The 14,284-nt window shown below is 49.2% G+C and overlaps 1 protein-coding gene across 1 annotated transcript; it reads right to left on the reverse strand.

Annotated features, from left to right (window-relative positions):
* On the reverse strand, positions 672 to 13,675 carry RCN1 (reticulocalbin 1). Its single transcript, XM_018059291.1, has 6 exons — positions 13,009 to 13,675; positions 8,359 to 8,552; positions 7,188 to 7,366; positions 5,472 to 5,532; positions 2,708 to 2,907; positions 672 to 1,847 (listed from the first exon to the last, which is right to left on the reverse strand). Exons 1-6 carry the CDS (start codon positions 13,260 to 13,262, stop codon positions 1,740 to 1,742), a joined length of 996 nt encoding a protein of 331 aa, XP_017914780.1. The 5' UTR covers positions 13,263 to 13,675; the 3' UTR covers positions 672 to 1,739.

Here is a 14,284-nt window from a genome sequence, read left to right on the forward strand (position 1 = left end):
ATGAATTTGGTGTGTTTGAGGACCAGAAAGTCAGTGAGGCTGCTGTGGGAGGTGAAACCAAGGGATACTGACGAGGTGGGAAAGGACCAGATGCTGCAGGGCCTGGTAGCCTTGGGAGTCCCTTGGATACCAAGGAGATTGAACCAGTTAATCCTAAAGAAAACCAACCCTGAATATTCATTGGAAGGACTGATGCTAACGCTGAAGCACCAATACTTTGGCCACCTGATGCAAAGAGGCGACTCACTGGAAAACGGACAGTGAGGGGACAGATGCTAGAAAGGCAGAAGGGGACAACAGAGGATGAGATGGTTGCATGGCATCACCAGTACAATGGACGTGAACTTGGGCAAACTCTGGGAGATAGTGAAGGACAGGGAAGCCTGGCATGCTGCAGTTCATGGGGTGGTCAAGAGTCATCAGGCACGACTTGGTGACTGAACAACAAACCTTTGTAAGAAGCCTAGATTTCCTTCCAGCTGAAACTTGTCTCTGAAAAGGTCTTACAGTTAAGATGATCTGTAGTTTCTCTAATTATCATAGAGAAGTATATATTAAATAAGTAAATATGAGTATGTCCTGAACATTCTTGTAGTTGGCTTTTTTAAATGCAGAACTTCTTTAACAATAATGTCATAGATGGTACGTGTGAAGTCAAACACCACAGGACACAATAGAAAATCCTCAGAGGGATCCTTTATTCATTTACTTTCTACTTATAAGGTGGAATTTCAACCTGTAAAAGTTCTTTCTTCCAGTTTAGCCAGTGGCTTGGAACACTACTTTGTCAACTCCATGGTGTAAATGGTCCCAGGGCAGGTTGGAAGGCTGTGGATTCACCAGACTGGAAGAGATGGGTTCCAGAGCTCCACTAGGCAGGCTTCCCTAGGACCCCACTCTATTCCTGTCAGAGGTCAGCAAGGAAATGGATTGGATTTCTAGTCACTTTTTCAAAGATCAGATCTACTTCATTTACATGTCAAGAAGAATTTCTCAAGTATAAAAAAGTATTTACCATTTTCCTATAGTTCTTCAAATGCCTGACATTCATCTTTTCTCCCTACCTTTAAAATTCCTTTCTTTTTCACATTATCTTTCTTAATTGCTTCTTATTGTAAAAAAAAAAAAAAGACAAAAAACAAAGATGGGTGGATCTGTGTGCACATTAGCAGGTTCATACAGAAAAATGCACAGAGTAATATGCCATTTACAGTAACAGCTCAGAGTACATCAAGAAGGAAGAATTTGAATAATCAGCCTTGCTCTGAAAGAAGCCTGTGTAGGAAGAGATACCACTGAAGCTTAATCAGAATTTTCCCTTACCAACTATTAACGGTGGCAAATGGAAAAAAATCTGCAGTTAAAATGCATAGCAGTCACTCCATATATTGCCCTCTCCCCACCTACCCAACTTCTGAATAATAGGGCTTTTCAAATTTCATTCTTCTTTAGTTCAAATTTCACGGAAAAAGCTAAAAAGTCATGTTTTAGTAATGTATCCCCATAGAGCATTGCCATTTACCAAGATTTTAATGTGCTTGAAGAGAAATGTTACTCAAAGAATAGTGGTGAGTATTTTCCAGCAAATATTGAGTAAAAAACAATTTTAACCCCAATCTGAGGTGATAAATTTGCTTTCTGTGGAGACATAACTGCTGTAAGTGAGACAACTATAGCAACCATCCAGGACAATAAAAGAAAGGCTATTATGCAGTCTGTCATGTTACGGTGAGTGTGCATCAGAGCTCATCGTGGTTTTTGGTGAGGTCTTCCCCATAATTGGTAGCTTGGCTTCCAACAAACATGTTCCAGTTGTCTAAGATCTCCTCTTTAGTGAGCTTTTCATCCTAGAGGAGAGAAGAAAGCGCTTTGTCACAGAAACCCTGAGTAAATAGCTCAGCCTGACACTCATATCATTTCATTGATCTGCAACATTTAAAATATTACAATTCATAATTAAGAAACTGCTGGGTGCCTCTTTCATCTACCACCACAGCTCTGCAAAACCCTAAATGAAACAGCTTCCTGCTATAAACACTGTGCTGAAATATATCGGAAAAGTCCTCAAGGAATTCAGAAGCCAGAGTCTGGTTATGTCTACATGCAGTGCTGGCATTCCCAAAACAGGCCCTGAAGAATTCCACTTCCCTTTTATGGCCTGACTGCAGAACCTGACTGTCTCCCGAGAATTCGGAGCAATGATCAAAATAGGAAGAGCCAGGACCTCTTTCCACATCTTATATTTGCATATTGACCGTGGATGTTGGCACTGGAGCCGCACAGGAAGCTGGCCTTCTTGTGATGGGATCCCTTCTGCCTCACATGCTGCAGATGTCTGATGAGAGTCTGCTGAAGGAGTGAATGGATTTATGAAAAGCTGGTCCTAGGGTGATGCAGGGCATACCTCTTAGATCCATGCCTGCCTACAGCCAACAAAGTGACCGGCTCTGCGATCCTAGGAGATGTCAGTGAACCCAAGTGCAACCCACAACAGGCTCTCTAGGAACAGGAACATCTGGCCTAATGAGCTCACTGCGGGTTATCGCGATGTCCGCCAAGTTCACAGGTCTCAGATGTAGGGCAGGAATGAGAGAGGCCAATAAGGGCACGGCTGCACGGGCCAAGGCAAACATCAAAGAAGCAAACAGAACCAATCTTCTGTAAACTGTCTCCCTTCAAGGAACGGTTCCAGAAGACTGCGAAATACCTTGTTTTTGTCTGACTCGTACACCAGGTGCCTGGCCTCAGCCTGTGCGTGGTCGTAGTCTTGGGGGAGGATCCAGTGACGAATCTCATCTTTGTCCAGCTTCCCATCCTTGTTCAGATCCCGGAATTCATTAAACTGCTCCCGTTCTGACAGCACCCAGTCTGGCTCAGGGCCACTCTCCTCGTGGGAAAACATATCAGCTAGAAGGGAAGGCTGTTCTTGGTTATGAAGACCAGTGAGAAGGTAAATCTAAGAAAACCTGACCTCCAGCAGTCAAGAGACCTAAGCAGATACCTAGGGGACAATCACCTCTTGGGCAAAGAATACAATGATTTATCCACTCTAAGGGCCAGTGAGTGGAAGAGAAAGAACAGTGCTTGGAAGCCAGAAGGTGAATTCTGACCTTTGACTTAGTCCAGTGCCTTGTCTAAAGTGGAGACAGTAATTTATTATTCAAAAGGTTATCAAGGTCAAGCCCTCTACAACCCAGGCTGGAACTATACAGGTGAAAACTAATAATAATGACCAATAGCAGCACTTTCTATAGTCCAGATGCTGTACAGAATGCATACTTTTTAAAATTTGAGTTTTCAGTATAATCCTATTAAGTAGGTGTTATTGTTCCCACTTTATAGATGAGAACACTGAGGCACAGCCTTAACCCAAGGAGGACCCACAGCTAGCATAAGAATGTACTTGACTATGCAGGAACACGAGCACTCTCGCTTCCAACCCATAGTCTTAACCACTGTGTTTATTACTGTTGCTGTTTATATCATTTCCAGAGGGCTTTCACATATATTTTGCTTTACCCTTAAAGCAATTTTATAAGACAGATCAATAACCTTGTTTTACAAAATGGCAGGGAAAAGGAAAAAGGCAAAGCTTATCTACTGTTTGCTAAGCTATTAGATTTTCTAGGAAAAGAAAGATACCTTGTGGGCAATTTCTCTTTGATGGAAACAGCTTGGAAACGTCAAGTGGTAGAGACAGTAGATAGTGAATGAAGGAAAAAGAGAGGCGAGACCCTGGTTGGGTTCAGCTACAAGTAGACTCACACCATCCTGGAAAAATGGGTGCTGTGCCTTCCCGTTTTACAGATGAGGAGACTGAGACTTATAGGCTTATATGGAATGATTACATGACTCCCACAGGGTCACAGAGCTAGTAAGTGGAGAAGCCAGGACTCTTAATTCCAGCGTTCTCCTCACTGTACCACGTCACCGCTTGTCCCTGCCTGTAGAGAAGGCTCCTCCCTAAAGGAAGTAGCTTGCTAGACCAGGCACCTGGTCTCTGACAGCAAGTTGCTCAGAATTCTGTTTTCAAGAACAATGCCCCCATCAGCCTCTCTGCCAGTGTCCGGTGCAAAAAAAAATGTTTCTTTTAGGCAAAGTCACTCAAGCGTTTTGCCCCCACCATGCACCTGATCAATGCGGATCAGGAAGAGAGTGAAGGAGAGCACACACTTGAAATCAGAAGAGCTGCACCATCTTAATCACCCTGCCTTCCCTTCAAGTCGAATTCCCTCACCACTGGGTGTGCGGGGCTCACACGCGTGTGCACCAGGCGTGAGACAGGCTGCACTGTGCACTCTGGCGACGGGGCTGTCAGCACCGATTGTTCTACAGAGGGAATGCCACCGAGATGGCTTCAGTTACTGAGGCGAGAGCTGCCGTTACGACAGACAGGAGAACAGCGTTTGCTGCTTCAGACCAAATGTAATTCCAAATGGCTGTTAGAAACTCTGCTCTTCTTTACAGCAGGTACTTGTTCTTGTGTTTGGGAGGGCACAGTTAAGCACGAACTGGAGACTGATGGCAACGTGGGTGCTGCTTTTATTCAAGGTAACTGACTGCCTCTATTAAATATCTGCACAAAAGTTATATCCATCCCACTCCTCAAACGATTTTCCAGCTTTTACTTTACTGACACTTGGGAAGAGAAGAGCTATCCTGAAAAGGTGGCCTGCAGCTGGGGCATGTGCCAAACCTCTCAAGCAGCAACCGCTGAGGATCAAATGAAAATATCTGTGCCGCCTCCTTCAGTCCCTCAGGCTGGAAGGGCTCCTGGGAAGGGCTCTAACCAGGAGCAGTGGCTTCTGACCTGGGGGCTTAACTGGAGCCTCCTTTGACCAGGGCTCAGTCACCTGCAAACACAGTTCTGGATGTTGCTCAAGTGGAACCCTTCAGGACAAAAAGCTGGGAACAGTACTCCCAATGAAAGACCAAAAGCCAGAGGCGTAAAACAGCCCTATGTGGGGAGACTATGCATTCTGTAAAAGGTTTACCTAAGAAGGAATGCCTTTCTGCAGACAGCTTGGGCTTGTAAACAGTTCTGCTGACCACAGCTCTGTCTGCTCCATTTCTAGGCCCCGCTGGCGAACAGTCTGCTGCAGAGTCTGTCCTGAGACTGTCCGCGCTAGCCTGCCTTCCCAGCTCTGGGATTGCTAGTCCCGTCTCGCAAAGGGAGAAACTCCACAGTGTGATGAAGAGCGCCTCTCAGAGCCGTGGGGTCAATGGCTGGCCTGGGCTCTACTCCACCAGGAATGCCTCCCTGAAGCACTGTATTGCCTGCAATGCAGTGCATTGACCCTGCACCCCGAGGACTGGTGTGACAAGTCCTTCTCACTGGGAAGTCACAGGAGTGACACCAACAGACTTGCAGCTGCTGCTAAAGGAGACGTCTGAGGAAAAGTAGCCAGACAGGTGGGGGAGGCCTGGTGCCCAGCTGGGACAGAAGAGCAAGGCTCCAGGCCAGCACTCACCAATATACTCATCCTGATCCACAAAGCCGTCCCCATTCTTGTCGATGTCCTCCAGAGTTTCCTAGGAAGCAAAGGGGGAAGAGATGCAAGATAGCTCCGTGCTCTCAGTAAATCTAACTACTGTCCTCCTTTGTCTGGCTTTTATGGCTTGAGGACTTCTGGCTCATCTCCTGACCTCCCTGGGCATTAGTTTGTGATCCGTAAAAAGCAGGCAATGGCTTCTGTCCCTCCTCCCCCAACCTATCATTTTAAAAGCAGAACACTCTTTGCAAATGAAAATGTACCTATAAGCCCAGATGTTCTCTTATTATGAAGCCCTGCCAGGCTAACCACCTCCACTCTCCTGCCTAATCGTCTCTGTGTACTGTGAGGAATCCAGCTTGAAAACCACTGGACTAAAATGATCACCAAGATAGATTCCATTGCTAACTGGACCATGAATACCGAGCTGATGTCAGGAAAATATGGAACTGTGAACAACTGGAAAATAAAAGTATATCTGACTTGAATACATTTGGGTGGCCAGTAAGTAAGAAAATCCCAAATGAACTTTTTGGCCACCCAATATTATTTTGTGTGTTTAGTACACTTGGCCTCTAAACTAGGGTTTTTGTTTTTGTTTTGCTAGGGTAAGTTAATTAAATGAGTCTACTGTCCACTGTCACAGAAACTCAAAGGCATCCTGAAGAAAACAGCCAACCTGAGAACTGAGTCAATCCAGAAGCACATAATCCACTTCCCCATCTTCACTGTCTTCTGGCAAATTAGCCATCACTAAGTGGATGTTGGGTGTTAAAGGAATGATTCTTAGAGCCATTGCCCAGTCCTCAGGGTCACTGTGGTCATAAGGATGAAGCATCCATAAGCGAACCCATCCAAGACTGGAAAACGGAAACAGTCCAGGGCTGGTTGTTTCCCAGCAGCAAAACAATTGGAACTGCCTCAGGATGCCTGCCCTGGAAACGGGATTGGGATTTGCTTTAATGTCAAGGAAAATGAAGACACTTGGGACCCGACAAGACACTATGGAAAGCAAATACACTCCAAGGGGAGCACCCTTTCTAGACATGATCTGACCTTATGTTTCCATATGATTTAACAGTCCAGTGCATTCCATTTCTGAGTCTTATTCTAGTTCCCTCAAAGCTGGCAAATGAGGCAAGCTAGTTGCTCACTAAACCCATCTGCTCTTTCTGGGCACACATCTAAACTGTCAGTGTAGGAGCCCATGGCAAATGTAGGAGCTCATGGAATGTAAAAGGAAGGGAGGTGTCATTTCCTGGCCAGTGCAGGAAATACCGTGCCTTTTCCCCAGTCCTTCTCTTCTTCTATCAGATGAATACAGGGGATTGGACAGGATGACCTCAAAGCCACAGGACGGTGGAGGACAAGATGGAGATGGCCTGGGGGCCTGCCAGCACTTGAGAACCGCCCAAAAGATCCACTGATGGGGACCATCTGCCCTGGACTCGGTATAAGCAAGAACTAATTTTCAGTTATTGTGTTGAATAGCTGGGATTGGGGGCTACTTGTTACAGCAGCTCCCCTCCCCTGACTCATCTCCTGAGTATACAGGCATTCCAGTGTATTCCACTTCAGAGTCCCTGTCCAGTTCCCCTTGGGCTGAAGAACATTCTCACTCTGCAAGAAAGGATAAGGTTTTGGTGCTGCTTTCGATTTGGTCTTTTCCCAGTCCAGGCTCTTCGGATATCTTACCAAAACCACAATTTCCTTCATATGCTCAAACTCCTCAGGATGCAGAAAGGCGGTGAACTCCTCCCGGGTGGCTGTCTGGTCACTATCGAGGTCTGCAGCCTTGAACCTTCTCTCGTCCCGTGGCAGCATCTTTTTAAAGGTGTGATGATCTGAGGTATCCTGAAATTCTGTGGGGTTTCCTGCAGGATGTGCGCAGTAACATGAATACTACCAAGGAAAGAGTTCCCCTCCAGATCATGCCCCGTGGTATTTAATATGAAGGGCAGAAGGTCCTGATGTGTCGAGTTTCTGAAACATCTTATTTCAGAATGCCTCCAGTGTCTGTCCCTCCAGGCCACCCTACAGTCCAGGCCCTAAAGGCTTGTTAGGGGCATTAGAGCAAGTGGTGGAAAACATAGGCTCGAGACCATATTAATATCCTACTTCACTTTGTAGTACCCTACTTTCATCATATTCTTTGACACAGAACATACAAAGGCTCCCTCATACCTGGGACATCTGTTCTAAGTTCCTGCAAATCTTTCAAGACCTCTCTTAATCTAGCTGGGAGGGTGTGTCTTTGGTTCTCCTCAGGCTTGTCCTGTTACATATGGCCTCTACTAGGCAGCCATCTAACATGTCTGCACCCCATGCTGGGCATACACCCCCTCCATCATTCCTCCCAAACAAGCATGTCTTATGTCCAAACCTTGCCCACTGCTGAAGGCATCATTGCACCTTTGTCCCTCCAGCTGACGCACCTTCCCAACTCGTCTCCATCTCTCCAGATACAAATCCATTTTTTAAGGCCCAGTTCCTAAACCACCCTCCACCAGGAAGCCTTCTGAGACTGTTCTAATTTACCCAGTCCTTGCTATCTAAAATTCAGCACACATGCTTCCTCTCTGCTTTGTTCTCTGGACATGCCTCTGAGATCGTAAGCTCAGGCTGGAGAGCAGCTTATTTTTCAGTAGACCCTCACCCCCTTCCACCTACAAGTTCACTCAAAGAAAGCAGCCCATTGTGTTGTTAGTAAGCAAAACAGGATGTTACACTGTTCTACTTAATCAGGTTCTACTTAGCAGACTGTGACATCTCCCTGAAGTGGGTAGATATGATGAGAGAGTAATTTCCCACAAGAAGCTTGTTACTTGGGCCCCAGCTGTGTAATCGCTCCTGCAGCACCTCTTACCTAGGTAGTAACCATAGGTGGCTTGCTTGTATTCTTCCCAGGAAATTTTATCGTCTTTGTCCCGATCATAATCCTTCCAGACTTTGGCGACATTATCATAGATGTACCTTTTCTGCACCCGTTTGATCCAGGTTTTCAGCTCCTCAGTGGTGACAAAGCCGTCTCCATCACTGTCGATTCGATCAACAATTTTCCTGTAGTTAAAAAAAAAACAACAACCACCCATGAGGCTTTGTGTGATCCTGATCCAGAAAGAGATCAAACACCTGCAGAATCTAAAATGCTTAAGTGCTAAAATAAAATCAATGACCCGGTGATGCTTGAAAGGACCTTAAAGTTTAAGTTTTCCAAGAATGATATGTCTCTCTCCATCCACCCAGTGCCAACACCAGACACTAGTGGATCAGGCCGTTCTGTCCTCATAGACCTTGATGTGACCTCAGAATCCTTTACAACACAGTGCTCTGCAGACAGACACTACCAAGTGAGTGAGCTGATTTGTAAGATGAAACCTAGCAGTTTTCCCTGATGTAGTTTAACTCCCTCATTTTTAAAGTAATGAGGGAATAATTGGTACCACTGGAGTCAGAGTCCATGTCCTCTGGCTCTAAACCCAATTCCAAGATGGAAGAGTCTAGCTTTCTAACTAACCCAACAAAAAATAAGTGAGATTTTTATTTTCCTTTATCTTACCACTTTGGATTCAAAGACTTGAAACTTAAAGCAGGAGGAGACCAGATCTCGGACAAAGCAAAAAATGTCAGGGATGAAAGGGCCTTGACATCGTGGAACCTAATCAAGGAACCCGAGCAGCTGCAGGAACCTTAACCTCCTGCTCTTAGGGTGAAGGCAACTATGTCCACTGGCACATCCTGCTCCACAGCTGGCCCGGGTTCCAGAAATTCCCCACTGGACTTCACTAGGGCACCGCATACCCCTGTGCAGGGCAAATGTCAAGCTGGGAATCTCAACAGTGTCCATCTCTTAGGCCAGAGGGCCCACGCTGGGGATGCCAGCCCTGAGAGGAACTTCAAAAACCCCTGAAAGCTACTTCCAGTGTTTAAGAAAGTTTTACCATAGTAGTTCATTTACCTGAAAAGAGGTCATACAGCTAATTAGTTACTCTTTGATCAGAAACGGAAATGAGTTCATTAGTACTTAAGTCTCCATCCCCTACCTGAACCTGGGTAGCCCAAGTTCCTCTTTCTCAGGAACTTGTCCCTTCCTTGCAATTTTGACAGGTCTCAAGACTAGAAGACTAAACCTCAAGTATCTTGCTTCCAGGAAATGACAGCCAAACACAGCAGAATTCTTTCAATACTGTCAAGTGTTTAGCCTACCTACTATGTGCCAGGCACTGCTCCAGTCCTAGCAATGGTGACATGCCCATCAGTTATCCAAAGCCAGCTGAGAAGCAGAATCTCAAACCAGCAAAGACCAAATGACATCAGACAGTATACAACCTGCTTTTTGGAAAGGACAGCATCCAACATATGCCAAAGAAACATCCAGGACATAGCTCAGCCTGACACATAGTAGGAGCTCAATAAATATTTGCTGGAAGCATAAACCGTTCTAACTTCTCTCTTCAAAAATCTCAAAGATGAGCTATGGGAAAAGGCAGCTATGATGCAGATAAACCAAATGCTACAATCAGAACACCAGGATCCTAGTCCTGAGTGATCTCGGGCATATGACTTGAGTCTCTGTTTCTCCACCTGTAAACTGGACACCTATTTCACAAGCAATGTTGGGAGGGTTAGAGGAGACGGTGTGCACCTTTCCTCACTAAGGACGATAATCCCAAACACAGGTGGATGGAGAACTCAACAAACAGGTAACAGAAGAAAGCAAAGCAGGATGTCCCAGGTGGTCCAGTGACTAAGACTCTGAGGAGCTTCCAAAGTAGGGACCCTCAGTTTGATCCCTGATCAGGGAACTAAGATCCCGCAGGCCACAACAAAGACCCAGTGCAGCCAAATAAATAAAAATGTAAAAAAAAAGAAGCCAGCGAAGCATCCAGGGATCGCCCACCAGCTGCCAAACAAGGCTGCCCAGCTCTGCTCCAGACAATGACCTCCACATGGAATAACAGGCAATGGGTATCAACAGAAACCAAAAATCGGGGTCTGTATGTGAAGTCACTCCGATGCTAAATGTTGGCAAGTAATTTATATTTTTTTCTAAGACTGTGCACCACATTTGCAACTGCCCGAAGCCTATGGGTCCCTACTTCTTTTTGTCTTTGGGGGCCTTAGATCTGCCACGTTTTCAGAATCTATGCGCAGACGGTGGTGACGAAGCTGCCTGGATCCAGCCACGCTCCCCCGCCCTGCAGCCCAGACTTGGAGCTGTGGACAGAAAGATGGCTTCTCACACTCAGCCCATACCATATCGCGCCCACCCTTCATTTCCAACCTTCCAACCCGCGCCCCACCCGCCCCAGCCCAGATTTACTTTGTAGGTGAGCAGTGTGTCTACTGTCCCTGCAGTGGCTCAGGCCAGAGACCAGATGTCACTCTAGATTGCTCCCTCCTCTCCCCGCCCCCGCCATGCTGAGCCAAGAGCAAGCACTGCCAGTTCCACCTCCAACATGGCTCAGGGTTCGCCCTCTCCCACTGTGCCTGATTCAGGCACTCACGGCCACCCCTGCCCCGGCCTCCCCTTCTGTGCCTCGGTTACGTTCTCTGCCCTGCTGCCAGTCCAACTTTCCTAATGCATTTTGGGATAATAACATTTCTACCGTGTACAGGATGTCTAATCTCCACCTCACAAAGGTCCCTCTGTCCTGCCTTGGCCTCCTTGCCACTGCCACCTCCCACTCCTCCTGCCCCGTCCCTTTACTGTCCCAACACCCGGAATCCAAAGGAACAAATTTTAAAACTGTCTGCAAGCAGGCTACTCTCTTCAGGGATGCCTTCCCCTGTTCGTAAGCCTGGTGACCTCTGAGTCATGCCACAAGCCCTGGTCAGGTGACATCCCAACCTCCCCATCCCCCACCACCAGCCCCTGTCTCCAACCTGAAGCTTTAGGGGGCAATTATGCGTAGCATCTGCTCCAACCTCTCTTCTCTGCATATGATTATAAGTACTTTATGGCCTAAAGCATAAGGTTTTATCTTTGTAGTTGTCAGGTATCTAATACCCTGCTGAGCACATAGCAGTCTTTCAGATTTTTTTTTTCATTAGTAAATGAATGTAGCAAAAGTCTTCATCCAAGGGTCAAATGCATCACCACTAGGCTTACTTGTCCTGCTCTCACCACTAGGCTTACTGTCCTGCTCTCACCACTAGGCTTACTAGTCCTGATGAAGGCATTAAACTAGAAGCTTTAGGACGTTAAACTAGAATGCCCCTACTCCAGTTCCTCTCCTCCTCCTCACTGGTGACAAATGGCTGCCACCCAGGGCCCCTGAATAAATCAGCCTCCAAGTGCCTCAAAGCAATACAATGGACTGAACTCATCAATGGCCCCCATTGTTAAGGCTCAAACTAGAAGAGAAAGTACTTCTCTGCAGAATAAAACGTAATTGTTAGGAGGTGACTTTGAAGTTCAAAGATCCTTTCTATCAGCGCAGGCAGATGGTGCACCTACACAATAGGTGTAATTTAGCCTCACAGTCTGTCCAATCACACTGGCCTTTGGTGGCCCCATCCGCACAGGGACGGCTGTGTTCTTTTTCCTTGTAGCAGGGCAGAAAGACCCTACACCCCTGGGAAGCAGATTCCTGGAGGCCTGGTGCCCAGTAGGCAGGGCTCTTGGGACCCTCCCCAGCCAGGTCTCCATCTGGGCTCAGGCTGGATGTAGACTCCTCTGTGGAAGGGTTTCCAGAGAACCTCTGACGGCGCCCAAGTGTCTCTCCAGGGCCTGTGCTGCGGATGCACTGAGATGTACCCACGTTTCGTTGCCCAGGCTTGGTTCCTGACTCAGCTGCCTTCAAGGGTGAAACTCACAACCTGCCATCGCACCACCCTCCAGCCTTTTGCCCTCGGCTGCCAACAGAAGATGCTGGAGACAGAAACCAGAAGGGACCAGTTTCCATTCCCACCCCTCCATCCCTATCTCCTAATGCCCCTCCCTTCTTAACAGCAGGATTCTTATACTCCCTTCTTCAGATATGGGGGTGATTGAGCAGAAGACAAGAACACCTCAGTCCCAGCCCTGGGACACGGTCCAGGAATCAAGCCTCCGCCTGCCCCTTCCTCTTTGATCCATTAACGATCATCCTTGAGACCTTAGCAGTGTCTCCTGCCTCCCCTCTTGGAATGGGAGAAGAGAGAACCAGGAGGGTGGCGGAAGAACTCCTATCACTAAAAGGCCACCGTGGACAAATTCTTCTTTTGTACGCTCCCTCCCCTCCCTTCTGATGCAACCCGGGGGAGGGGGCGGGCCCTGGCCATCCTGGCTCCGGAGACCGCTGCCACGTTCTCGCCTCCCCGCGGGAAGCCACCCCAGCCCGGGGCGGCGATCTCCATGCAAGGTTCCGGCGCCCGCGGGCAAACTTTGCTTCAGCCCCGCCGCCCGGCCCGCCCGGCCCACGCCCTCGGGTCCCGGCGCCTGATTTCGCTTTCGCTTTGCGGCCGGTGGCCAGTGCGGCTCGGGCCCGAGGGGCCCCGCCGGCACCTGCGGCGTCCCCGAGCGCGGCCTCACCCCAGCCTCTCCTTGCTCTCCTCCGAGGTGAGCTGGTCGAAGGTCTTGGAGTCCTCCTTGCCCAGGAAGGCCTCGTGGTCGTACTGGAAGCTCTGGTTGTCCTCGGCCGGCCGCTCGCCCAGGTCCGAGTCGGGCCGCACCACGCGCTCCTTGCGCACGGTGGGCTTGGCCCGCAGCGCCGGAGGCGCCAGCAGCAGCGCCAGCAGCAGCCCCAGGGCCAGCCCCAGGTGGCGACCGCGGCCGCCGCGCGCCATCGTCCGGAGGAGAGCGCGGCCCGCGGGAAGGCTCCGAGCGAGCGACGAGCGGCGGCTCGGGAATGGGGGCTTAGAGCGCGCGCGGCGGCGGCGGGGCTGGGGCCAGGGCCGGCGCCGGGAGGGAGGGGACGGGCCGGCCCCTCGGCCAGCGCCCGCCCCGTGCCAGAGCGGAGGGGCGCGCCCCGGGCGGCGGGCAGGGGAGCGCCGGACGGCCCCTTCACGCGCCCATTGGCCGCCGGGCTGCGGGGGGAGGCCGGAGCCGCGGAGCCACGTCGCCCGCCCGGGTGGTGGGCGCGGGGCTCGGGTTTCGCCTCGGCCCCTCCCCGCGATCTCGTCGCGAGGGGCGGGCCCAGGCGGACTGGGCCGGAGACTGGAGGGCTCCTAAGAAGACCGGGAAGTTCTTTGTCGAGCAACAGATGTTCGGGGTAAAACTCCCTCTCTCTTTTTCCAGTTCCGGAGAACTGAGAGGAGGGAGGCGCTGCCCCCCGCCCCCGCCCCAACTTCCAACTCAGCTCTAGACCCCGCCTCAAGATGTGCTCTTAAAACAAACTCAACCCCACTTACCCAAACTTGGGGTTCCCTGGTGGCTCAGATGGTAAAGAATCCTCCTGCAATGCAGGAGACCTGGGTTCAATCCCTGGGTTGGGAAGATCCCCTAGAGAAGGGAATGGCAACCCACTCCAGTATTCTGGCCTGGAAAATTCCAACGACTGTATAGTCCATGGGGTCGCAAAGAGTCAGACAGGACTGAGCGACTTTCACTCTCCTAACCAAACTTGGGAGTCTGGTTACAGATTCAAGAGACTGGAAGGAGACCCGGGTGGGCAGGGTCTTCTGGAAACCAGGGTCACAAACCTGGTGCAGGAGGAGGGCCAGACAGATGACTTCAACACAGTGTGGGACCATCTACCTTGAGCAGGGAAGTGCAGGCCCCAAGCAGATCTCAACAGAATCAGGATCTTGGATGTCCGCTTTCATTTCTAAAGGATGGCAACTCACTTTACAACAGTACCGCTTGTCTT

This window comes from Capra hircus, chromosome 15 (assembly GCF_001704415.2).
Source record: "Capra hircus breed San Clemente chromosome 15, ASM170441v1, whole genome shotgun sequence".
In the NCBI taxonomy this organism is placed as follows: Eukaryota; Metazoa; Chordata; class Mammalia; order Artiodactyla; family Bovidae; genus Capra; species Capra hircus.